At 45.3% G+C, this 25,086-nt stretch overlaps 1 protein-coding gene across 1 annotated transcript in view; it reads left to right on the top strand.

Annotated features, from left to right (window-relative positions):
• Nucleotides 1–25,086, top strand: part of Pik3ap1 (phosphoinositide-3-kinase adaptor protein 1) — a 126,113-nt gene that overhangs the window by 67,391 nt on the left and 33,636 nt on the right. Inside the window, exons 8-10 of the mRNA XM_026781333.1 lie at nt 1,690–1,886; nt 4,582–4,771; nt 23,280–23,375. Coding sequence (XP_026637134.1) covers nt 1,690–1,886; nt 4,582–4,771; nt 23,280–23,375 — 483 coding nt within the window. The remainder of the gene's footprint in view (nt 1–1,689; nt 1,887–4,581; nt 4,772–23,279; nt 23,376–25,086) is intronic.

The raw sequence follows: 25,086 nt of genomic DNA, 5'->3' as shown, positions 1-25,086 counted from the left end.
TCCTCTCTATGCAACTCTCTCTCTCTCTGCATCCCTCTCTCTCTGCATTCCTCTTCTGCATCCCTCTCTCTCTGCATTCTTCTTCTGCATTTCTCTCTATGCAACTCTCTCTCTGCATCCCCCTCTCTCTGCATTCCTTTTTCTGCATCCTTCTCTCTACAACCCCCTTAGTGGTTCTCTGTTCCCACATGGGATAAATACACTTCTCGCATATGTGTCTTACCATCCCACTCACGGAAACACCATTTCTCTGTCTCTGCCTTGGTTGCCGATCTCCTGGTGGCTTTCTCTTCATCTTCTCGGGAATCATTTTCTCTGGAAGGAAGGCCTTTTCCAATCCCCGAGGAGTCTGTACCACTCCCTGCTGCATGCTCCTCTAGCATGTTGGGCCTTCTGACCTACAGTTTACCTGCTGTAATGGTCTTTTCACTAGCCTGGCATCTCAGTGAGGAGTCGGTCCTCAGGGGCTGGCTCTTTGTGGTCTTTAGGCAGACATCTGTAACTTGAGTGACAGGCAGGCCCTATGTACGTACACTGTGGTAGCAATAGGAGCCAGGACAGTCACACCACATGCCTAGGGACATTTCCTGGAGTGCTACACAGGGTGTCTGTTCCTTCCCATCACAGTGGCACTTCACAGTGGTACACAAGTCTCTGGTTACCTTTGGAATGAGTTCCACTTGCCTCCAGTGTGGTAACAGTAGGAAGAGAATTACTTGCCAGGCCTTTTCCAGGGGCTATTCTCTTTCCTGCTGCCTCTCCTCATTCTCCTCCTATGGAATGTTCTTGTCTCATTGCTATAAATGAGTCTACTCTCTTCTTATGAGGCCCAGGAGAGAGTATCTCATAGCCTGACAACATGGGGACGTGGGGTCATTTTCAGACCTTCAGTGAACAGGAAACTGGATTTATAATTTTTAAAAGGACAGGAGAGGTGGCTCAGTGGTTAAATCACTGTCCACACGAGCAAGAGTACAGGAGTTTAGATCTTCAGAATCCCTTAAATGCCAAGTGGGCACGACGATCCCATTTGTAATCCCAGTCTGAGAAGGCCAAACCAGATGATCTGGAGCAAGCAGGCTAGCTGTGTTGGGTTTCAGTGAGAGACCCTGCCTCAAAGAATAAGGTGGAAGAATGACAGCGGAAGATTCTCGACATCATCCTAGGCCTCCACATGTGCATCCCCCTAGAGAAGCTTACATACTTGCAAATACACACACACACACGCACTGTACCTCACACACATATATGAAAAGAAGAGAAAATAAATAAACACATAAAGTGACAGGGCCTAGAAATCAACTTTTATGAAAAGGAAAAAAATAAATTTTATCCCCTAAGTTCCCAGCATGAGCCTACTTGTTTTCTTGGCATATTTGCAAAATTGGTAATAAGAGATAAGCGGATAGACATCTTTTTATTTGAACATTTTTTCCCTTTATTTTTATTTTGTGTGTATGGGTTGTTGTGCCTGCATGTGTGTCTGTGCACCATGTGTGTGCAGTGCTCTCAGAGGCCAGAACAGGGTGCTGGATTGCCTGGGACTGGAGTTAGAGATAGTTATGAGCCACTATGTGGGTGCCAGGTATCAAGCCCGGGGCCTTCTGGGAGAGCAGCCTCTGGGAACAAAGGTGTCCTATGCCTTCCCTCTTACCCTTCAGTTAAAGTCTCCCTGATGCCTTTCTTTAGATCAGAGGGATGAGGAGCTGCCCACCCTGTTGCATTTTGCTGCAAAGTATGGATTGAAGAACCTCACCGCCCTGTTGCTCACCTGTCCAGGGGCTCTCCAGGCATATAGTGTGGCCAACAGGCATGGCCACTATCCCAACACCATTGCCGAGAAACATGGCTTCAGGGACCTGCGCCAGTTCATCGACGAGTATGTGGTAAGGTCAAGGGGAGAAAGGCCCTGCGATAGGTCATGTACTGGTGTCTTTTCATCAAAGACACTGATGGGTCTTTGTCTCTAACATGTCCTTGTGTGTCTTTCTGGCCGTGGGCAGTTTTTATGGGCCTGAGTTCAAATTCCTGTACCTACTTGGTAGTCATGTGAGACTTGGGGCATGTCACAAATTCTCTCTTTCCTCTCTAATTTACTCTTATTTTTGTGTATGAGTGTTTCTACTGTGTGTATCTATACATACTGTATGCATGCCTGGTGCCCCCAGAAGAGCACATCAGATGCCCTGCAACTGGAGTTGTTTCTTGTTGTGGCTGCCATGTAGGTCCTGGGAATAGAACCCAGGTCCTCTGCAGGAGCAGCAAATGCTCATAACCATCGAGTCATCTTTCCAGCCCCCTTCTCCCATTTCTTAATATGCAGAAGGAAAGATCCTAAGAGGTCTGTTCATAGAGTTGTTTTAGACTAAAAGGAACTGGCATATGCAAAACACTGAGGCCATTTCCAAAATATCGAGGGGAACTTTCATGTCTATTCAAGGCTGATGCTGAGCCCTCTCCCCACCTGTCTCCAGGCATCTGTGGTGGATGTCCCTAGCTGCCTTGCCCACCTTTGGGCCCAGGTAAACGGTGTTAGAATTGATTCCTTCCTTGGTGAAGCCCATAATAAGGCTCTATCCTGAGGAAGCATCCAAGTAGCCAACTTTGAGACCTCATCTCCTGCTAGCATCCAGTTTCTCTCTGAGCCTCTGCTTGGATCTGAACTTAAGGCAGTTGGATACACCAGACTTCTTGGCAACTCACCCTTGGTTGCTGACTTCCGAGTCCTGCTCTGAGTTCAATCCTGTGCCATGCCTGGTGTTATTTTGTCCATGATTGTCTCCATTGTCTTGGAGGAAAAAGTTCTTCACTCCACTACCTTCGGGTGTTCCTCCTTCTTTTCCAACTTACCAGGGGCACCCAAGACTATCTCATCTGGCTGTGAACACCAAAATAAGCAGCCAGACTAATGTGGTCTTGCTTGCTACCTCCAGACACAAGTGAGTCTGACATCACTTCAGAAACTTAACTCTATTTCTGTTTGATAGGAAATCTACAAGGCAGTGATGCCAAGGGACATACAGGGGCTTCCAATGTTTTGGGGGATTTGTAGGTGTTTCAAGCAATCAGAATAGTTTAAGTCTTTGTTTGGGTCCTCATTGTCATAAATGGGCACAAAGACACTCATAACCTTCTTTAAGACTTTACTTCAGACTCTCAAATGAGCTGAACACAGTATGCCATTTTTTGTGTTCATCATTTTTGGCAAGGCCACTCTGTGTTCAGGGTAGTAACCAAGTTATTGGGCTCATTTCATCAGCAAATGCCCTCTCTCATGTAACTTTCGCCCCGCTCCCTTCAAGTTGAAGGGACTAAGACCTTCATCTTATAAACGAGGATGGAGAAAGCCAAGGTGAATGTGCCTAGAGAGTCACACTGGAAAAGGTAGAGGTAAGATTTGAACCTAGTGCAGTGCCGTAGTCGGGGCTTCTTATCCTGCTCTGACTCACATTTCTGTGTCATCTTGGCTCCTAGCGAAGTCACCTTCCACCAATGCATCTTTCGCCTCAACACCAAAGGCTGTCCCTTCATGATGCTCACGGAGTGTCAGGTTTTGTTGGTTTGTTTGCTTGTTTGTTTATTTATTTGCCATATGCTATCCCTAGAGTCCCCACCACTAAGAACCTGTTTCTTAGTTCATTGGGTTCTCACCAGGAGAATAACACACTATCAGCCAAAAGTGACCTCTGTCAGTTGGTGCTGATGAGGAGGGTTTCTGTGGTTTGAGGCTGAGGTAAGGATTGTGACACACTACCATGTCTGGCCAGGAACAGTTGTTCAGAGGTTGCAGGGAAGTCAGCCTCAAACCCTCTGGAGGCAGAGGGATGGGGAAGCCTTTCTGATGTCAGCGCCCTTTATGTGAGGGCAGCTGTCTTTGGGGACATCTTGAATGTTGAAACTGGGGGAGGAAACCCTAGAAGTTGTCAGACACTTGGATAAACCTTCCCGAAGGACAGGGATGGGGACATCCCCCTGGGACCCCTGGCTGCACAAGTCTGAGAACATCTCAGCTTAGTCCTACCAAACCACGGTGCGTCTGTGTGGCTCTGGGTGTCATTTGTTTCCCCCTGAGTCCTCACAGGGATATGGTAAAAGGATCAAAATGGAGATTGTAATACCTTACAGGTGTTACAAGGTGTAATATCTTATACCTTTCAGGGAAGACCAGGTTTTCTGAGCTTTGTTTTTTTTTCATCTGTGAACAAGGGAGAGTAGCGTGCCTTCCAAGTGACAACGGGTACAGAAGTGTGCCCGCTGTTGAGTCTGATTCTTACTAGATACTCATGAGGGAGCAGTGTTTACGTGTGTATGTCCTCCCGAACCAGGATGTAAGTTCTTAACTCTGTGATTAGCGTCTGAGGAAGATACAGAGATCAGAAAAGAAGGGTTAGGCAAATAAGAGAAGGGGGCCTGCTGCCTGGCTCCACAGAGCTCCCTGTCAGGTGGGGAATGTCGATACCCACAAGCAGTTGTAACCCTGACCCATGATTAATCCCTTCTCCCACCTCAAGCCCACTTGGGGCCTGAGTCTTCCTGACTATCCAGGAACGTCGTGTGCACCGAGCCCATCTTCCCTTGCAGGAGACAGTGGACATGCTGAAGAGTCACATTAAAGAGGAGCTGATGCATGGCGAGGAGGCTGACGACGTGTACGAGTCCATGGCCCACCTGTCCACAGACCTGCTCATGAAATGTTCCCTCAACCCTGGCTGTGACGAGGAGCTGTATGAGTCCATGGCTGCCTTTGCCCCAGCAGCCACAGAAGACCTCTGTAAGTAGCTCAGCCTAGTTCTGCTTCTCATCCTGTTGCTCAGAAATGGCTTTCTTCTTTCTAGTCCGAAGGGGGAAAGCCCCTGATTACCTCTGCAACCACCACCATGAAGATCCCGTGTTGCAACAGCATCAGGGCCGCAGTCATGTTTCACAACCAGCAGAGCCCTTCTCCCAGCTTCCTCTACCGCTTGCCTGGAAGTCACTAGTTTTGACAACATGGTCTTCTGATCAAGAAGCTCTCGGCCCCATTAGTCTGGACGGGCCCTTTTTATAACAAACATTTTACAGTGTCCCTCCCAGCTTTCCTATCTGACATGCAATTCATGTATAACATGACCAGCTCACACATGAAGCTCTCTGGCTTTGTCACACTGTCCTAATTGAGTTGTAAAAGAGGAGTGTGTGGAAAAGACACGCTTAGGCATGTCTCCCTATAAAGACATAGAAAAGATACGCTTAGGCATGTCTCCCTATAAAGACATAGAAAAGACATGCTTAGGCATGCCTGCATGTAAAGACATAGAAAAGACACGCTTAAGCATGTCTCCCTATAAAGACATAGAAAAGACATGCTTAGACATGTCTCCCTATAAAGACATAGAAAAGACACGCTTAGGCATGCCTGCATGTAAAGACATAGAAAAGACATGCTTAGGCATTCCTGTATGTAAAGACATATGAAATAGCCCTCCCTGTGCAGGTAGCCACACTCAGAGCCACCGCCAAGGTTCTTCAGAGCAGCCTTTAGGGGACGGTGTGCCACCCTTCAGAGTCACTGATCTAAATGAGATTGGATTTCAGCGCCGAGGCTGGTGGGGAGGAGGTGGGCACAGCTGCACGGCCACCCTGAGACTTCTTGAGGCGTTACTGTCATGTACTATGGAGCGCTAAGCACTCTGAAATCTGCTCAGGACTTAGCTCTCTTTCCCTCCGGGTCTGCTTAATAGATTCAAGAAAGACAAGTTAAATATCCACCAACACGTTGGCTTCCTGGTTGGCGGGATTTCTGGGAGGGCTAAGCTACCTTTCCGGACCTGCAAGGGAGGAAGCCTGGCTTTCCCATGCATGAGCTTATGGAAAAGGCACCATGAGGAGTCCTTAGAGTAGGAGGCCCAGGCTGACTGGGAGCCAGAGGTGGTGTGAAGTCCCCTCCTAGCACCTTTGGGGAGAAGTATGCCTGCAGACTCTTCACAGATGAGCCAAGGCAATGGCAGCTTGTAAAGTCCCTTTGGGGTCAGGAAGTTCTGGATGTCACAGACCCAGGGAGGCTACCAGAAGGGAGGCAGGGTGTTAAATGTGACTGCTATTTGGGTGGGGAATGAATTGATCAGAGTTTTAATTTGCCAGATCATATAATCTCTGAGGTTTTGGACTGTGGCCATGATTAGGTTTGTTTTTCTCTGTGGTTGTCCGGTATAACCCGAGAATGATCTCTTCCCTGTTGGTTCACAAGATGCAGCAACTCAGGCCTGGGAAGAATCATTTTACCGACAGTGACTGCCCGGGTGAGAGAGCAGTTCGGTCCCCAAAGAAACAGGATAGAGGGCAAACAGATCCATCTCAGATGCTGGGGCAGCACTAGCATGGTGATGGCCATAGATTCGCCCTCCCTACATGTAGACCAGCAGTTTATCTCTGTTGTCCTACCCACTCATCCTCCGCCATGATGGATAGAACCGTTTCTACTGTACAGGGAGGGAACCAAACAAAGGCTCTGAGAGTTGGTAACATTCTTAAGTACATCAAGGAAAAACCGGTTCAGGAATCCAAGTCTTCTGGTTCCTAGAGCAAAGTCTGTCTGCCCACCACACTGGCAAAGGGACCTCCTCGTCTGTCCTTCTGGGGTTGCACTTACTGTCCTTGGGGTGGACTCTCCTCAGGAACTGCTTCTGTATGTCTAAATGCAGGGTTTACCAGGGCTTACCTTCACTGTCATTTGTAATGGTAAATCTTAAATGCCGAAAAGCAATATTTGCGGAATTCACCCACTACTTAGGCATTTCCCTGGCTCCCAGGACGGTACCACAGAGTACAAGGCTTTAGGCCAGTTACCGTGGAGAGCCCATGAGTGTGGTTGGGACAAATCTGCCCCTTTAATTGCTTAGGTTTGGGAAAGGGTGAATGAATACCTCTCCACCAAAGGGAACCCCAAATAACCACGGGGCAGTTCCCAGTGTTTAATCAATGGGAGGTGGGAGGAAGTGCCAGGGGTCTGACCTGGAGATTATGGCTCTGTTCCACTCCCTTCTTATACACACACACATACACACACACACACACACACACACACACACACACACACACACACACACACACACACACACACACACACACACACACACACACATACACTCTTCAGTTTAGATATGCTGCCACCAGGTGGTAACTTCACATCTCTGTTTACAGGCCTTCAGTTTTCTTTTTAACTGGAGTCTTAAACCATCAACCTAACTTGCACCCTTTTCTGTGTAAGAACTCCCTTTGTTAAGGATAAGCAAGATGCATCACAGGATAAAATCAAGGCACCCTCGTGTTATGTGTTTTCACTACCCCCTAATTCTCTTGCTTGGTTCTTGTGCCTCCATCCTTGCCTTTGAGGCTGAATTATGGTTCTCATGGTGCTTTGATGGGAGTCAGTCTTTCTTGTTTTCAGCTTCACCCAGTCTCTGGTCTGGAGACCTGGTGAGCTGGTGCCTGGAAGCCCTCATCCAGTCTGTTTCCAGGGTAACCCGCTGCTTATAGCTTTGTTTATTACATATTGCAGAGACTCAGCTTTCCCACAAGAGAATGGAGTCAAGTACATTACACTGCTAGAAACCACAGACTCACAGGAGGTGATGAAATCCTAGAGAACCCCCTGTTGCCTTAGAATAACTTTTAACTCCTGACCTTTCTGGGACCTGCCCCCGTCTAGGTTTACATATGGCAGTGCACCCCTGGTATGGCCCCAACTATCTTGCTGGAGCAACTCCTTAGTAACTGGGATCTTGTGGCAAATCATCTCCAGTCTGTGATTTCTTTGACATGAGTTTTTTGAGTTTACCATCCCTTCTAAGAGTCAGGTTCCTTCTGATCTGGGGACACAGCTGGGCACTGAGAAGGACCCTGCACCCAGGCCTGCAGGTCTTGCTCTAAACAAAACTGCCAAGTTATTGGTGGGCTTCTGAGACATGCCTCACACTCCACCAGCACTGTCCCCTCTCAGGAGGCTCCTGCAGCTGCAGAAGCTCTGTCTTTCCCTTGCTGACCTGTTTGAGACGATTCTGGGGAGCAGACCCTGGAACTATTACAGGGACATTAGTTCTGGGTACAAGGTCAGATGTGTACTACCTAGGGGTCAGGTCAGGACTCTCTGCTCTTCTTGATCTCCTAGTGCTTGGGGGGGGGAAAGCACCGGGTCAAACGCTTTAAGGTTAATAAGATAAAATTCTCTCCCATCGGCAGTCGGCTTTGCTCCCCTTCAGACCCACACAGTTTACAGACTATGTTTCCCCTGGGGCGCTGCACACCGATCACCATGAACCCTCATTGATTATGTCTCTCTGGTTATGAGGCCCTGGCTTTGATAGGAAGAGTGACTTACTGCTTTTTGTCATTCCCAGCACCCGGCGCTCAGCCAGTAGAGAGCCTGGAAAATAAGATGTGAGCCTGGACTTTGGGGCAGTTCAAATGTAGTTTAGTTTGTCCCCATCCTAATGCTGTGTCCTTGGTTTTTGTCTTTTGTCTTGACAGATGTAGTGAGATATCGATCAGGTTGCTGCTGAGTGTGAGACCTCCAGGGGGTCATAACTCCCTGGCTGCTTCAGGCTGCCTTTTATTTCATGTCGACATACATTATACTAGCTCTTCTGCCTAAACTGCATACCTTTTTCTCTGCTGCAGCGATGCCTAGACTCCTTCACAAAGGCCAGGCTCCATCACATCAATCAGATCACATACTTATTTCTTTTTATTCATGCATTTTTCACCTACACACCCATTCAACAAATTCTTATCAAATCTGTCCGGTATATAAGTGACCTGGTGCCAGGTGACAAACAGCCAATGAGTGAATTGTCATGATCCCTGCCTTCCAGAGTCTACATGCCACAGACCCCACCATAAGCACATTCTATGGATCTACTCCCATATGACAGGGCTGCTTTGATCTATTGTAGAATAATCTTTTTGTACACAGTGGAAGATGTGTCTTTGCTGAGGTGCCTTCTTATTGGTTTAATAGAAAGCTAAATAGCCATAAGCTAGGTAGGAAGTATAGGCAGGACAGCCAGACCCAGAGGATGCTGGGAAGAAGGGCAGAGTCAGGAGACATCATGAGACACAGAGGAGGCAGAATGGGAAGTCTGTACATGAGGTGAATGAGCCTTGGGGCAGCACATAGATTAATAGAAATGTGTTCATTTAAGTCATAAGAGCTAGCTAAAAACAAGCCTGAACTATCAGCTGAGCATTTATAATTAATATCAAGTCTCTGTGTGGTTGTTTGGAGAGCAGCTGGTGGGACAGAGCTAAGAGGCAGTCTAGATGGAAAACTCCGCCTATGTTGTTCACCCTGCATAAAGCCACAGATGGGACTTGTCAAACCCCTCCATCCTAGCTAGGTCCAGATGGGACCAGCTTGATTTCAGGTTATCTTCAGGTCTTATATCATATGCTTCTTGCTCCGAGACTCTGTGTTTGGTCCCCAAAGATACTTGCTGCGGGTAGAGGTGGGGTCTTGTTGGCCTTTAGGGTTGGAGAGCCTTTCTAGAATAGTCTTTTGGTAGCTGGTGTTTTCTGGGCTTTATGTTGCATTTGCATGAGCGTCTAACCTGGATGGAATGAGTGTCCCCTGGAGCTAAGTGACCTAGACTAAAGTTCTGTTCTAAAGGGAGCATCACACAGGTTTCTTTGGGAATTTGTGCCTGCTGTTGATTCGTTCCCTGATTAAGTGACTGCTGGGATGTTTTGCCATCTTTAGTGCAAGCTTCCATTCTAGAAATATATCCTTGAAGCTTGGCTCCATAGCATATGTTGTGAGCCTACAGCTGCGCTTCCAGAAGGAGACTGTGACCCAGTGTGCTGTGAGCCTACAGCCCCCTTTCCAGAAGGAGACTGCAACCCAGTGCTGCTTTCTTTTGTTTTTCTTCTGCTGAGATGAAAGAACTTTGCACTTTTCCTTTCCAAACATTTCAGTTTATTCTTAACCGGCAGGTGGTGAAGGTTAAGTGCTCAGAGTCTGAATTACAAGCCTTGAACATCCAGGAATGTAGGCCTCTTTTGTTCTTGTGCTTCACAAAATCCCCGTTGTCTGCAAACAGAGTCCCTTTGACCAAAGAATTCTCTGTGCTTTGGTCACTTCAGTCTGCCCACCTGGCTTCTGGATACAAAGTTTTCAGATTTACACTTGGGGTCTTACCACTTGTGATTGCCAAACATCTAGGTACCTTTAACGATTACAAATATAGTACCTGTCACCTGCCTGGCTTTATTGCTAATGTAGGCACAGCAAATCATGTTTTATAAACAATGTACACTAGTGTTGGCTGGTCACTGTGGGTCCCTTCCTTCCCCTCTGTCCATGAGCCACCCGACCATAAGGGCAAAGAGAGCAGAAGGGGCAAGTGAGGCCTTGTGTAGCCTGTGTGTGGCAGAAATGGTCTTCTGAGAGATTGCTTCAGTGTTACAGCTCAGCTTCAGAGTGAGGAGCGATAGAAAGGCTGGGGACCATGGCTGGGCATCACCTAATTTTCATAAACAGCATGCTGATCCTATCATAAGACTCCATATATGGCTGCAGGGTCCTGCTGCGAAGCTCTTAGTATGATGTCTGGTTACCATATGGGCAACAGGGAGAAAGCGATTTCAGCAATGATGGTGATCTGTTGCCAGAACTGAGTAAGGCAGGGGGCCAGCGTCAAAATACAATGTAGCATAATCAGTGGAGCTAAAGAGTTGGAGCCAGGAAGACAAGGGGTTATTGAGCCGGTGAAGTGCTCAAAGCAGGTCTTTGTGAAGTTTTTGGAGGGTATTGACATTTGTTTCGACAACATTTGATTCCTTTACATAGAAGCAACATTCTTTCCCCAGTACCAAGCAAGCCCCCCCCCCCCCATGTTCCGCAGTTATTAGATCCAGTGCTCTTCTGTTTTGGAGCACGACCCCAGCAAGAGAGGTTATCTGTTGCTGGAGGGATTCAAGGCTGCCAGTCATGGATGTCATGGCCCGATCGAGCTTGTTTCTAAGTTCTCAGGCCAGATGATGCATCTGGACAATAGCAGTTGCTGCAGCCCTGGCAGATTGGAGGGAGATGGCAAGTCCCGTTCCTACCAGTAAAGGGAGAAATATCTCCCATCTTTGTCTGGTTCCTAGCAACAGTGCTGTCTCCTCCTCTTCATATAGACAGACCTGTGGAATAATCAGAACAGAAGGCCGTGGTGTGCAGCCTAAGCCAGTAACAGTTTGACTGACAGCGTACCAGTGATCTGTTGGGGTGGGCTTAGGAGAGTGGTCAAAGAGAGGACCGTCATGAAGGTCTGGGCAGGTGTCACCTCTCCTGAGGTATCACCCAGGTATCTGTAGGTACTACAGAGAATAAGGGGTGGGTGCTAGAGGTGCCAAAGAAGCAGTGAGAGGCATCTGGATGTGTGGCGGATGGGAGGAAATCAGCCACGCATTGAATGCATCAGCTCCAGGACACTCTTGAGGACACTGCTGACTTTATTTCTTCCTCCCATCTGTTTGTCCTGTAGAACAATGTTACAGTGTGTTAAGACAGGCTTAGATGCAGGTAAGAGCTTTGAGAAATGTGAATGTCAACAACAGGTATCTAGAAAAGGGGAGGCCACCTTGATAGTACTTGCCCACCGTCAAGCATGACCCTTTCCGACAGTGGTCATGCCCAGGTCCAAAATGTGTATCACACAAATGTGGGTGTGGCAGTACCCTCACTGTCATTATCAGTTAGAAAAATGGATTTTCCTTTTTTTTTTTTTTTTTTTTTTTGGTTTTTCGAGACAGGGTTTCTCTATAGCTTTGGAGCCTGTCCTGGAACTAGCTCTGTAGACCAAGCTGACCTCAAACTCACAGAGATCCGTCTGCCTCTGCCTCCTGAGTGCTGGGATTAAAGGTGTGCGCCACCACTGCCTGACCTTTTATTTAATTAATTTATTTTTATTTATTTATTTTTATTGATTTTTCTCTTTTGTTGATCAAAATGACCCCGAGTAAACTCCTCTGCTAGCCGGTAAGTGTGCAGTGGCATCCTCCATAAGTATCTACACCCTTAAGACATGGGTCTGTCTGATGGAAAGGGAAGCAGACAAACTCATCTAGAGTGCTAATGCTGGCATTTGGGTATACCAGAAACTGTATGGGCTTTTGGTATCCCTCTAGTGGTCAATACCCTCTTTCTATTATCTGATCCCCCCATATGTTTCCCTAACATAAAACACCCAGAACATAGTATTAGGGAGGGTGGGGGTAGCTGAAGCATTGGTATTTGCAGGGTAAGGACAAGTCATAAGGATGACAGAAAAGGGAGGTGGGGGTGAGGCAGCTTTGTCGGTCCATGGCCATGAGAGTGTGGATGTCATTCTGGGTGCTCTGATTGTGAGTCCTTGGGCATCTGTGTCGGTTTTTCTTTTCTTACATGATCGATAGGCGTGCCATCTTTCTGACTACAGGGGTCATGTTGGACATTGTGGACCAGTATCCAAACAGGGCAGGATTGATCCTGTGGGAAGATACAAGCAAATCCCCTCCCAACTGTTAACAAAGGGTCGGACCCCTTACAACACCCGTCAAGTGGATCTTTCCACAGGACCAAGTTGGGTGGTATGTGTGCTGGACTGCTCCAGCTACAGACAACAAGAAAAGTTTTAACTCTAACACAGCAAAACTATATACAACAAGAACACTTATCAAGTAAGAAATACATTCACAATGTCCAGGCCATTAGTATTTGTCAAGTTTAGAGAAAATAATATCTATCTTATCTTGGTGAGTCCAAAGTTTTATACCTATTTACTTTCTTTTTTTTTTAAATAAATATTTATCTATTATGTATACAATATTTTGTCTGTGTGTATGCCTGCAGGCCAGAAGAGGGCACCAGACTCCATTACAGATGGTTGTGAGCCACCAGGTGGTTGCTGGGAATTGAACTCAGGACCTTTTGAAGAGCAGGCAGTGCTCTTAACCTCTGAGCCATCTCTCCAGCCCCCCTATTTACTTTCTATCATGACTAAGGGAAACTGTAATTGTAACGTTCTATCTTCAACCCCATCAAAGACCTGAGAAGGATTTAATATTACCTAAGTAAACAGGAAGTGCAGAACAAGCAACTTTTAAAAGTATGAGAAATGACAGAAACAGCTGGCTGCCTGGACAGTTACCCAAGTTTACGCTGCAATGTTGGGACATCCATCTTTGGCCTACAGGCCTAGAATATCTGACAGATTTTTCTGTGAAGCAGAAAATTTGAAGGACTATCCCATCTTGTCTTAGGAAAATTCAGCAGTCTTATTTCTGTATGTCCTGTCTGTTCAATTTGTATAGTATACTATCAGAAGTTAAGGCAAGGGCAATTTCTTGTCCAAATGGCTAGCTTTTGCCACAAAGAAAGCAAACTTCATATGGAGATTCTACAATGCCCATCATCCTTTTTGAAACAGATTGGTACTGTCAGGAGAAAACACGTCTCACTGTCATGTTCTTTAAACATATATTCTACACATATTTGAAGTGTTTGATGATCACCTATCTATCTAAAATATATCTCTGTATGTCCTTGAAAACATACATAATATGGCTATAAGTTTGGTTGTTATAGATGGCTAACTATTAACCTGTATTTCTTTATTATCCTAAATAGTTTTCAAAAACTAGCACTTTACATTTTTAAATGAGCTGCATAGGTATATTACCTTAAACAAGAATATAAACATATATACATAATAACAAAAATAACCTTAAATTTCTATCAGCATATAAAAACCCACACCAATGTAAAACATGTGAAGCTACTGGTTGTTCAGAAAGAGACTCAACAGTCCACTCCTTCATCCCATCATTTCTGCATTATATCCCCTTTTCCCTTCAGAAGAGATTCCTGAATCTAATCTCCTTTGTTTAGCTTTCTCCCTGACCATGTAACCAACCCCCCCTAAATGATGACAATCATTCATAACCCACTAAATGATCAAAAGCCACCCTTCCCACCTTTGGGGAATGTGGACATTGGGTCTTTGTCATCTGGGGCCAATGAAGGCTCGTCAGGGAAAAGAAAATAGAGGGAGGAGGAATACTGTGGCTTGGGGAGTAATTTCTGCCTTATTAGGTCAATTACCTTTTCCGGGGTGGCTAAATCATTCACAGGGCAATCTTCAGAGCTCTCCTCCTCGGAGTCTTCCCCCTTTTCCTGTTATCCCTTTCTTTCCAATGAGGTATCCTCATTTGGGCCTTCCCCGTTGTCTCCCTGTCCTTTTCTTTTAAAGGGGCATTCTTGGATTTGGGGTTTTCTTTGCAGACATTGCCTGCTTGTGGCTATCACAGGGAGGAAGGAGAGGGACAACAGACAACCTTTCTGCATTTCTTTTTCATGAGCCAGGTAGGCGACCCGGTCCAAACATCAGGGCCCAGGGTGTGAATTGAAGCACCTCTTTCCAGAATTCTAAGCCTTCCTTTTGGGGGATTTTAAGTCCTCCCGACGTTAGTAAGGCTCTCAGAGAACAGTTTTGGAGATCCCCCTGGGACAATGTTGACTTTTCCATTATAGGAAAAGAGAAGTCGTGCTCCCAGGGTAATTTTCCCACTGGGGGATTGAAATGCCCTAGCAAACACAAGCCTGTCTGCAGGTTTAAGAGACCTAGAACTCTTTAACTGGTTGCTGCATTGCCAGGTTTTTCCATATTGCCCACAATTGATCAGGCTGTCTTGGTCTGGAAAGAGGATAGAAAGACCTTCAGTCAATGCCAGAGAGTTGCCCTGGCCAAGAGGCTTCAGTTGTCTCTGAACCCTCTCTGGACCCTTGCTAAATCGCCAACGGAAATAAAAGTGCTGGTACTCTAGGGGGTACTCACAGACTCTGTTGGGTCCTTTCCTTCCCCATAGTCTGTTGGCCACCAGGACATGAGGGCAAAATGGGCAGAAGTGGCAAGAGGGGTCTTGACTATCCTGTGGTACAACGAAAATAGCCTTCCGGGAGATTGCTTCAGTGTTACAGCCTTATTCCAGAGTGAAAAGAGACATAAAGGCTGGACATGACCTAATTTGCATTAAACAGCATGCACCTATCATAAGGCTCTTGTATGCGGCAGCAGGGTCCTACAGCGAAGCTCCTAGCACAAGTCTGATTACCATATGGGCAGCAGGGGGAAAGCTTCGGCAGAGTTTGTGCAGGGGGAATCGGGGTTATAGGCAGAATTAAGCTTGCTAGCCTGCTGCCCTTGAAGTAAGAACCCAGCTTCTCTGTGTGACTTTATTATAATGACGCTTAGAGGCCTGAAAGTCCAGTTCCCAAGCCGCTACCCAAGCTAACTCAGAGAAGACTTCTCAGGGGTGAAGACTGAAAGATTTCTCTAATAACTTTACAAATGATCTGAGGGTCATTTTCTTTAATGCTCTGCATTCAAATTCCCTTGCTCTAATTCTCTTTAGTTCCAATTCTTTTGCTTCTTTTTTTCACATAGCTTAAATATACATTTTATAGGAGGCTGGAGCCAGAAAATAATAATAATAAAAAAGTCCCTGCTGATCAAAGCACATTCTTTGGGTAGCGATAAGGAGCAGAACCATTTACTATGGCCATGTATTTGCTTGGCACCTTCCCAAGCAGTGGCATTGAAAATGTACCAACCCAAAACTATATTCTCTTATCCTGTTTGTAATCCCAGAGCACACAAAAAAGAAGGGAACCTTGTAACTTTGTAAGGCCAGCCCTTTTCAGCCCTGGCTAATTGTGAAACTTTACCAGTAGTAGCTGGACATAAGACTAATTTTCTTTTGACTTGGTTAGTTGATTGTTTTTTGAGACCTAAACAATAAACAGTTAGTTAGCTGAATCTTGAGTTTTATATCATAAACTAAGATTAGAAGTTTGTGTAGAATATTAATTGCTAAGGAATTTAGTAGGGAGTGGCTGCTGGCCTGTGTTACCAGCCAAGTTTAGTTGGAGAAACTGGCATAGTAATTTATGAAGCTTTGTGTTAATAACCTTGGTTAGACATCTGTGACTTTTTCCTTGTGCATATCTCTAAAGTTTTTGACTTATGATCCATTTACAGAAACATTCAGTCTAGTTTGAACTTGCTCTAAGGTAAAAATGAGCTAATTTTGTGTAGCTTTTTTAGACTGGAAAGAAATTGTTTTCTTGAATTAGTCTGAGTCAAAGGAACAGAGCAGGGCAGGCTTTTAAGTGTCTTATAGTCCCCATGTATCCTAGTTTTATTTTCTATATATCAAAATTATATGGATTAATGAGAACTCATCTTCCTTATCATCCACAGATATATGTGCCCTTAAGATTGAGATTCAACCATGAGATTAAATATATTCATCATATGAGATGAGATTATACACTACAATGCAGGTATTGGGGAGACCCCATAGCTGCTTTTGCACATGTGAAATTACAGACAGGAGCAACAGTTCCCAGAGTCCGTGGTCCTGCAGGCCTTTCCTGAATGTGATTCTTCTCCATCAGAGAATCTTTACTTTGCTAGGTTGATGTCTAAACACTAGTTGTCACCTGCTGTATACTCCCACAGCCTCCAACACTACAGATGTCCTTAAGAGTAAAAGAGGGAACAGAGGACAGACAAGGTGAATGGCCTATTGAGAAGGGCTTGGTTCAGCCAAGTTTTCTGCCTGGCATTTCTGGTTTTGAAGATAGAGGGAGGGAGCCTATGCCAAGGCACGTAGATAACCCCTGGGCCCTGGGGAAGGAAAGGCAATTAATCCTACTCTAGAGCTTTCATAAAGGATTGCGATTCACATAAAACCTTGGTTTTGGCCAGCAGGATCCACTTTGGCTTCTGAACCACTGAACTGTAGGACAGTGCGTCAATGTCATGCTAGTGGAAGTGTGTTCAGCAGCCTCAGGGTAACTATGATAGTTGTGAGTCTGGTGTCTTGCACTGCTTCTCTGCATTCATAAACGTCGTCTTTATCACCTCACACAGCCATCCTATGATGTCGGCCCTGTGGTTTGTCCCCACTTGGCAGGTGGGGCACTGGAGGCTGCAGGTTGCAAGTGACCTGCCCAAGAGCATGGAGCCTAGTAAGAGTCAGAGGCAGGATTTGAACATAAGTCTTCAAGATACCAGAGGCCATTCCACAGTGCCAGCCTTTCTTGGTGCCTAGCAGTCAGTCTGCTGAGCTCTGTTGCGTGCTGGCTTTCAGCTGCTGCCCTTCTCCAGCCTAGCTTTCTCCCTCAGTACAGACGATTTGCCTGGCTCCTGCCCTTGTCAGGGCCTTCCTGCCTTCTCCTGACTCTATGCTTCCTTCATCTCATTCCTAAACCCTTGCTCCATCTAGTTGTCTGGTCACTCTTCCTCGTATCCTCTGCCTTCAGCCTTTGTACCTAAGGATGCCCATACCTATGGTCCTAGATGCACAGGATGGGGCTAGCATGGTCTCCAGAGTGCCACCTAGTGGGCATTACTCTGCCCACTAATACTACGGAAGGGGTTCTGAAGAACACAAGTGGTCGTGGGCCTTTGGCAAAGGAAGCAAGGCATTTGGGTGTTTTGGGGCCTAAAAAACAAAACAAAACAAAACCAAAACAAACAAACAAAAATGTCTGGCGAGCCAAGTTAGATTTCCACACGTGATTTTATTGTAAGGTTCGGCATTTGTTGTGTTTAGATTTTACTCATGCTCTAAGTATACTTAACTATGAGGATACTGTGTGTCTCAACAAGGACATTTAGAACATGTTTTGAGATTTTGAGATTATGGGTGAAAATTTAAATACTGTGATAAACACATTCTCACACTCATTTTGCAGTTATAAGACATGAATTAAAACAAACTTACTCTTTAAAAAAAAAGACAAACATAGGAGTAGGAAGTACTCAGTGGTACAGTGCTTGACTGGCAGGGAGGCCCTAGGTTCAATTCCAAGCATCTCAGAAAAAAAGAAGGGAAGGATAAACAGATAAAATTATATCAAATTGGGGAATGTATGAATTAGTAAAGAAAATCAAGAGTGAAGAGAAAACCTGAAGAACGGGAGTGAAATTCTGATAAAAGATTAGGGTCGGGGGGGGGGACACGTTTGTGCTCCTTGGGGGGGGGACACGTTTGTGCTCCTTCAGGGGACGTGAGTTTGATTCTTAACACTCACAGGTAGTTCACAACTTTCTGTGGTTCCAGCTCTGGAGGAATTCAATCACCTCTTCTGGTATCTGCACACATGTGCACCCCCTAAGACACACATGCACATAAATAAAAATATAATCTTTGTAAAGAATAGGTCTAGGTATGGTGTTGGATATGTCTAATCCAGGCATTTGGGAGGAAGAGGCAGGCGGATCTCTGTGAGTTCAGGACCAGCCCAGTGGTCTACAGAGTTCCAGGACAGCCAGGGGTACATGGAGAGACCCTGTATCAAAATAAAAAATTAGTGTCCAAAACATATGATGAACTCAACTCAGCAGAAAAAACCCAAACTAGTAAGACATTTATCTATATAGACTTTCCTTTTAAAAACTATGCAAATTTCTGGCAAATGTATGAAAACACTCACTGTGACTCACCAGGGAAATGCAAATTAAAACCACAATGGGGTACTATTTCAGTCCAGCTAGAGTGGCTATGGTTGGCAAAAAAAAAAAAAAAAAAAAAAAAAGCATCGATAAAATATGTTAGCAAGGATTCCGAGAAGCAGAATCTTAGATTCTTTAGGACAGTTATTATGGAAAGGGGTGTGGAAGGCTAAGCTAAACGTGATCCGGCCACCCCACTTCTGGGTCGACATATCCCGTGGAAGTGAAGCAGTCTGTCGAGGAGATGCCCCATTTTTATTGCAACTCTTTTGACAATGATCGTGGTCTAGAGTCGACTGAGATGCCCATCGTTGCTTGAGTGGATAAGGAAAGCACAGTACGTGTATGCGGTGGAGAGCCATGTTTACCCTTAAATTAGAAACTCGTCACTTGTGTCTACATGATTGGGAATGAAGGACATTATACTAAATGAAACAAACAGCAGTAAGAAGATAATGGGCACCAAAAATGCAGTTACAGGGGCACAAATTCCGCTGTTCTGTCCAGTAAGGTGCCTACAGTTTATAAAACTCTATTACATATTTTATAAAGAACTAAAAGAAGTTCAGATATTCTCAAGACAAAGAAATGATAGTTATTTGAAGAGATGGAATTTCTAATTAACCTGGCTTTCGCTGTAATGTGTACAGTGTATATATCAGATTATCACTGTGTGATCTGAGGGTCGTGTAATTCCAGCACTTGGGAGAGAAAGCAGGAGGACCAGAAATTCAAAGATATACTCTGCTATATAGTAGGTTCAAGGCCAGCCCACGCTACATGAAACCCTAAAACAAGAACAACTAAATAGGAAGCAAGGTGGCTCAGCTGTTAGTAGTTCTTGCTGTTCTTCCAGAGATCTTGAGTTCTGTTCTCAGTACCCATGTCAAGCAGCCACAGTCACCTGTAACTCCAGTTCCAGGAAATCTGATGCCCTCTTCTGGCCTCTCTGGTACCCACCATACATGGCACACACACACACACACACACACACGCGCGCACACACACACAGAGAGAGAGAGAGAGAGAGAGAGAGAGAGAGAGAGAGAGAGAGAGAGAAGTAGTAGTAGCAATAGTAGTAATAATAGTAATATGATAATAATTAAAAATAAATCTTAAAAATAAGCCTTAACAAATAGAAATAGACTGGAGAGACAGCTCTGCTGTTAAAGCCTAAGGCTCACAACTAAGATAATAAAAACAAGTTTTAAAAAACCAGATTATTACGTATACACCGTAAAGATATATAAAGCATGGTGTCAATTAATTTTTTTTCTTAAGTTCAATCCTTAATGCCGTGAGAATCATTTTTGTGGTTCTGAGGACCAGACCCACAGTTTTACACATGCTAGGCAGGCTCTTTGCTAGAGAGCTATGTCCCAAGCCCTGAGAAATTCTTAACATGTAAATTGAGCCTTCTGTTTTGAATTGTTCTTTGCTTAGGGTTGTAGCCTGGATATAGGATTTAATAACAAAAATAGTAGTCAGAGAGCATTCTTACATGCTGGGCACTGTGCCAGGCTCTTGGCAGGCTTCTCGGGTGACACTCACCACAAACCTTTGAGAGCCGTGCTGTTACCATCGTTTTACAGACAAGAAAAGGGAAGCTAAATAGATTGAAATGAGTGGATCCGGGATAATGATGGCCAAAGTTAATAAAAACACTTTTCATTTCCTTTTCTGCATGAGAATTTGACCTTTGTTTGACTTCCTAGCTTTGTTACCCTGGTAACCCGATAAGAGCCAAATGTCAACTGTGTTTCTAGGCAACATTACCTAGGACGAGAATGACTCCTGATTGGTCGCAGATCTGGATGTGGGAGGTGCTGTACCTAACTGCGAATACCAGTGAGGGACCTGTGTTCTGAGTCTCTGGAGGCAATAACTCTGGCACCTTTTTTGGGGACCCCGGAAGTTGCACTTCTGGAGTATAGGTGTATAGGGTAGCCCCCCCCCCAAGGTGGCTCCTACCCTTGCCTGCTGTAGTTATGGCATCCTAAGGCCGTGATTGCTGAGTTAAGACATGTTTCTTTGCCACTGTGATGCTGACCTGGGCTTAGCAAGATTACCGTGTGGGTGCAAATGCTCTCCTAGACAGGAGGTTCTCAACCTTCCTAACGCTGCGACCCTTTAATACAGTCAGTTCCTCACGTTGTGGTGACCCCCAACCAGAAAATTATTTTGCTTCTACTTTAAAACTGTGATTCTGCTACTGTTCTGAATTATAATGTAAATATCTGATATGCAGGATATCCAATATGCAGCCCCCCAAAGGGGTCGGGACCCACAGAATGAGAGCCACCATAAAAGACTTGTTGGCACCAGGCTGGTAGGTGTGATGTCATACAAGCAAAAACAAGGGAAGAAGTAGAGGAAATAAGACAGGGATGTGTATTGTGATCTGATACCCAACCTTGTATGTAACTGCCGGCTCAATTCTGTCAGGGAGGCCAAGAAGGCTGACCTTTGGCAAAGCCTGCTTTTCCTGCTTCTGAAGTCAGACTCTTCAGGATCAGTGAAAGCATGACTTTAAAGTAAAGGAAACTGGATTCTCATGGGTCTTTCGTTTAGTTCTACCTCCATCATTTGATCCACATGAGCCTGTCCTCTGAAGGAACTTACTTGATGGCAGAGGGGACAGAAAGTGGCGTCCTGGTGCGTCATGAGTCCTTGCTTTTCTGCTGGTTACTCCTCTGCTCATTCATTCCTCTCCTCAGAAAGAATTTTATTTGAGAGTTGGTGTTCCAGCTTAGTGGTGAGCACTCTGCTTAGTGGTGAGCACTCAGCTTAACAGTGAGCACCCAACTTAACCGTGAACACTTAGCTTAACAGTGAGCACCCATCTTAACAGTGAGCACTCAGCTTAGCGGTGAACACCCGGCTTAACAGTGAGCACTCAGCTTAACAGTGAGCACCCATCTTAACAGTGAGCACTCAGCTTAGCAGGGAGCACTCAGCTTAGCGGTGAGCACTCAGCTATGATGTGCAAGGCACAGACTGTTTCTCCATCCCTTCCAGTTTGGGACAGTTCTCAGGCTTTCTTAGTCTCAGTACTCTTGAAGAGGACCTGTTGATTGCTTGTAAACTTTCGATTTGAATGTGACACTGTCTTTTCTGATAAGATTTGGTTTATGAAATAGTTATTATTTGAGTGATAATATGTTAACATAAACAGTGTTGAAACATTATTTATTTTTTGAATAGATGAAAGAAGGCCTTAAAATATAGCAAGGGATCAGGGGATAATTTCTCCTTGCTTATCTCCATATCCTCAGGTCCCAGGAAACCACTGAGTCTTAACTGCTTATACCCCCTTACAACAGGGGGGGGGTGTGTATGTGTGTGTGTGTTTATACAAAATTTATACATATTTGTGCAAACATAAAAATAAAATTTTATGTTGCCTCCTTAACGAGAACATATTAATTATCTAAAATGTCATTCTGAAGATTTAGATTCTTTGTTTATTTGTTTGTTTGTTTTGAGACAGGGTCTCTCTATGTAGCTCTGGCTGTCCTGGAACTTATTACATAGACCAGATTAACCTGAATTCACAGAGCTCTGCTGGGATTGGAGTTCTTATTTTTTCCTTTGATATATCAGAATCTCCAATAGTATGTATGAGGTTTAAAAAAATTAAGTGTTGTGATCCTGGATGCAATCCTCTGTTAGGTCTCCAGAGTCTGACCACCTTCATGCCTTCATCAGAGGCAGCCACTGTCAGGAATTCAACCCCATGCTCAGCACTTCTGTGTTAGCTGTACATTTCCTAGTTTATATGCAGTTTGCATCACTGTGTTGTAGGTCTTCAGAGTCTGTGTATCTGTCATACTGTACTGCATGTATGCTTTGTCATACTATATTGTATGTAGACAGAGACTGCACTTTCATTTCCCAGCTGCCCAGACCCAAATAATCACACAGAAACTATTAATTACTACACTGTCTGTCCAATGGGTCAGGCACATTCCTAACCAGCTCTTATATTTTAAATTAACCCATTTTTATTAATCTCTATATCACCACAAGACTGTGACTTACCAGTAAGGTTCTGGCGTCTTCCTCCTTTGGCAGCTACATGGCGTCTCCCTGGCTCTGCTTTCTTTCTCCCTGTATTCAGTTTAGTCTTCCCGCCTACCTATATTCTGTCCTGCCATAGGCCAAAGCAGCTTCATTATTAACCAATGGTAATAAAACATATTCACAGCATACAGAAGGGAATCCCAACTCAATTATATGTACTGTAATCATCTGCATCTAACATCATCACCTGCTATATTTTGAGCTATAATTTTGTTGGTAGAAGTGGCTATAAGACATTCTTATTTTTTTTAATTGCTACATAATCTTCTGTCATTTGAACAAACCATGGTCTGTCTGTTCTCCATTGTTTCGGTCCCCCCCTTTTTTTTACTGTAATAAGCAATACTGCAGTGTGTATTTTTTTTTAAATTAAACCTAGTCTTTCAAACACACATGAGTGTGTCTGTCTTTGGAGGCCTGTGATCCAAGAAAAGGCTTGGGTGTTGTGCTTATCACTTTCCCTAATGCTCAACACTTACTAGGAAGGAAGGATGGATGGGTAGATGGACGGATGGATGGGTGGGTGGGTGAGAGGAAGGGAGGGAGCGAGAGAAGGAGGGAGAAGTGGGGAATGGGAGAAGGGTAAACCTTGGATAACCTTCCAAATCCACCAGAGTCTTCTCCCCTGTGTGGAAGAACAAACAGCACATTCACTCTGTCTCATTTTCCTTCCAGATGTTGAAATGCTTCAGGCCAGTGCAGGTAACCCAGGCTCTAGAGAAAGCCTCTCTCGGCCCACCAAGGACTCAATGATCCGCAAGTTCCTAGAAGGTAAGTTGTAGCTGTGAGCAGGAAAGCAGAAAGCTGATAGGAAACAAGCAGAACATGTTGCCTGATTCCATATGAAGCTTCAGTCTCAAGGGTTGGCACATACGTGGCATATGACGGCTAACGGCTCTCTGCCTCCCTCCATGCCTACCCCGATCTTCCCCATCCGCCTGTTAGAGACAGGCCAGAGGTCCATGACTGGACCTTTTCATTACACTAAACTACTTACTTCCAAGAAGACTTCATTTAAACTACATGTCTGTTTTTATCTGACAAAAAAAAATAATCACCTACTATGAGCAGAAAGGACTGTTCTGGATATTGGGACTGAGAACCCAAAACAAAATAAGATATGATTCCATGGAAGCCTTGCTTTCTAGTAAAGGATGGGTACATACACCCTCTTTGCCAAGCAGAGGCAGCATGGCAGTGGTTAAGAGTGTGGCCCCTTCTGTGTTCCCTTTCCTCCCAGTTATCTGGAAGGCCCCGGGCAAGGTGTTTATCTCCTCAGCTGTAGAACGAGATGGATGCGGGCAGATCAGCAATGAGACAGTTCTGCCTGGTGCACTGAGCAGGCAGGTTGTGGTGAGAATCGAGGGAGTTTCAGTGAAAATACGGTTCACCTAAGACCCGGCACAGAAGAAGCAGTTGACAACGCGTCCTAATCATTGCTGTTATTATTATGGGCGCTTTCAGAGTCGTCTGGCGTTACACTGTGAGTGATTGCGTCTCTCTGCCCAGTCGTCTATGATTACGGCTGGCCTGCCAGTCAAGTCGCTATAGAAGCAGAGTGCTGAGGGCATGAGACTCGGAGGTCAAATGGTTTGGGCACTGTAGGCAAATCACAGCCTGGGCACCTGCCCAGCCTTGCCAACAGTTTGATCAGCGTTCACCATGGCCCATTCATTTGCTGTTATTCATGGCTGCTTGTACACTCCTAGTATAGGCTTGGGCGGGGTGGGGGGTTGCACTGGGTGTTGTGCGGCAGGGCCCGGCACATTTATTATCTGCTGATTCCCACTCTAACCCTCTATCTACCCGAGAGAGGGGTCTGGGCGGTCGAGGATCAGCTGTTTGGTTACGTTCCTCAGCTAGCACCCGGCACCGAGAGGGCCGTGGATGAGATCAGAGATGCTTTCCTGACCGACTTCATTATTCGGCCTCGGGCTTGCCCTGCTGTCTTCAGCAGTGCCCAGGCCTAGCTTAAGGGCTTCATGCACAACACCCATTGCATGATTCTTGCAACCTTGTGGATTAGGTACTGCTGCTTTCATTCAGCGGGAGAAGTAACAAAGGAACAGACAGAGTGAGTTTCCAAGTTCCTAGAGGCAGTAGGCTGAGTGTGGGGACTCCAGTTCAAGCCCTTCCTGGCTTGGGGTGCCTCCTTCGACCCCTGGTTGCACGTCACCTTATGAAAGGAATAGCATGTGAGTGAGGAGCCGATGGCAGCCTCCTGCCGTCCCGATGTCATGTGATGCTAGATTGAAATAATCATTTCCCAGCAGTCCCTCATCAAACCTTAAGTCTGTGCAAATACAGACTCAGTCCTGCCCTGCAGAGGAGGTAAACACACACCCCACGTAGGTTCTCCTTTAGGAAGAAAAGCATAGTTCAGCGTACATAAAAATGTGCTGGGTGCCTTGGGAATGCAGGGGAACACTGTGCTGTTTAAGGGATCAAGAGAATCCACATAGGCAGACTGGTCCTTGTCAGA

Source organism: Microtus ochrogaster, chromosome 8, assembly GCF_000317375.1.
Source record: "Microtus ochrogaster isolate Prairie Vole_2 chromosome 8, MicOch1.0, whole genome shotgun sequence".
Lineage (NCBI taxonomy): Eukaryota > Metazoa > Chordata > Mammalia > Rodentia > Cricetidae > Microtus > Microtus ochrogaster.
The sequence above is the reverse complement of the archived record's forward strand: the minus strand, read 5'-3'. Positions and strand labels throughout refer to the sequence as shown.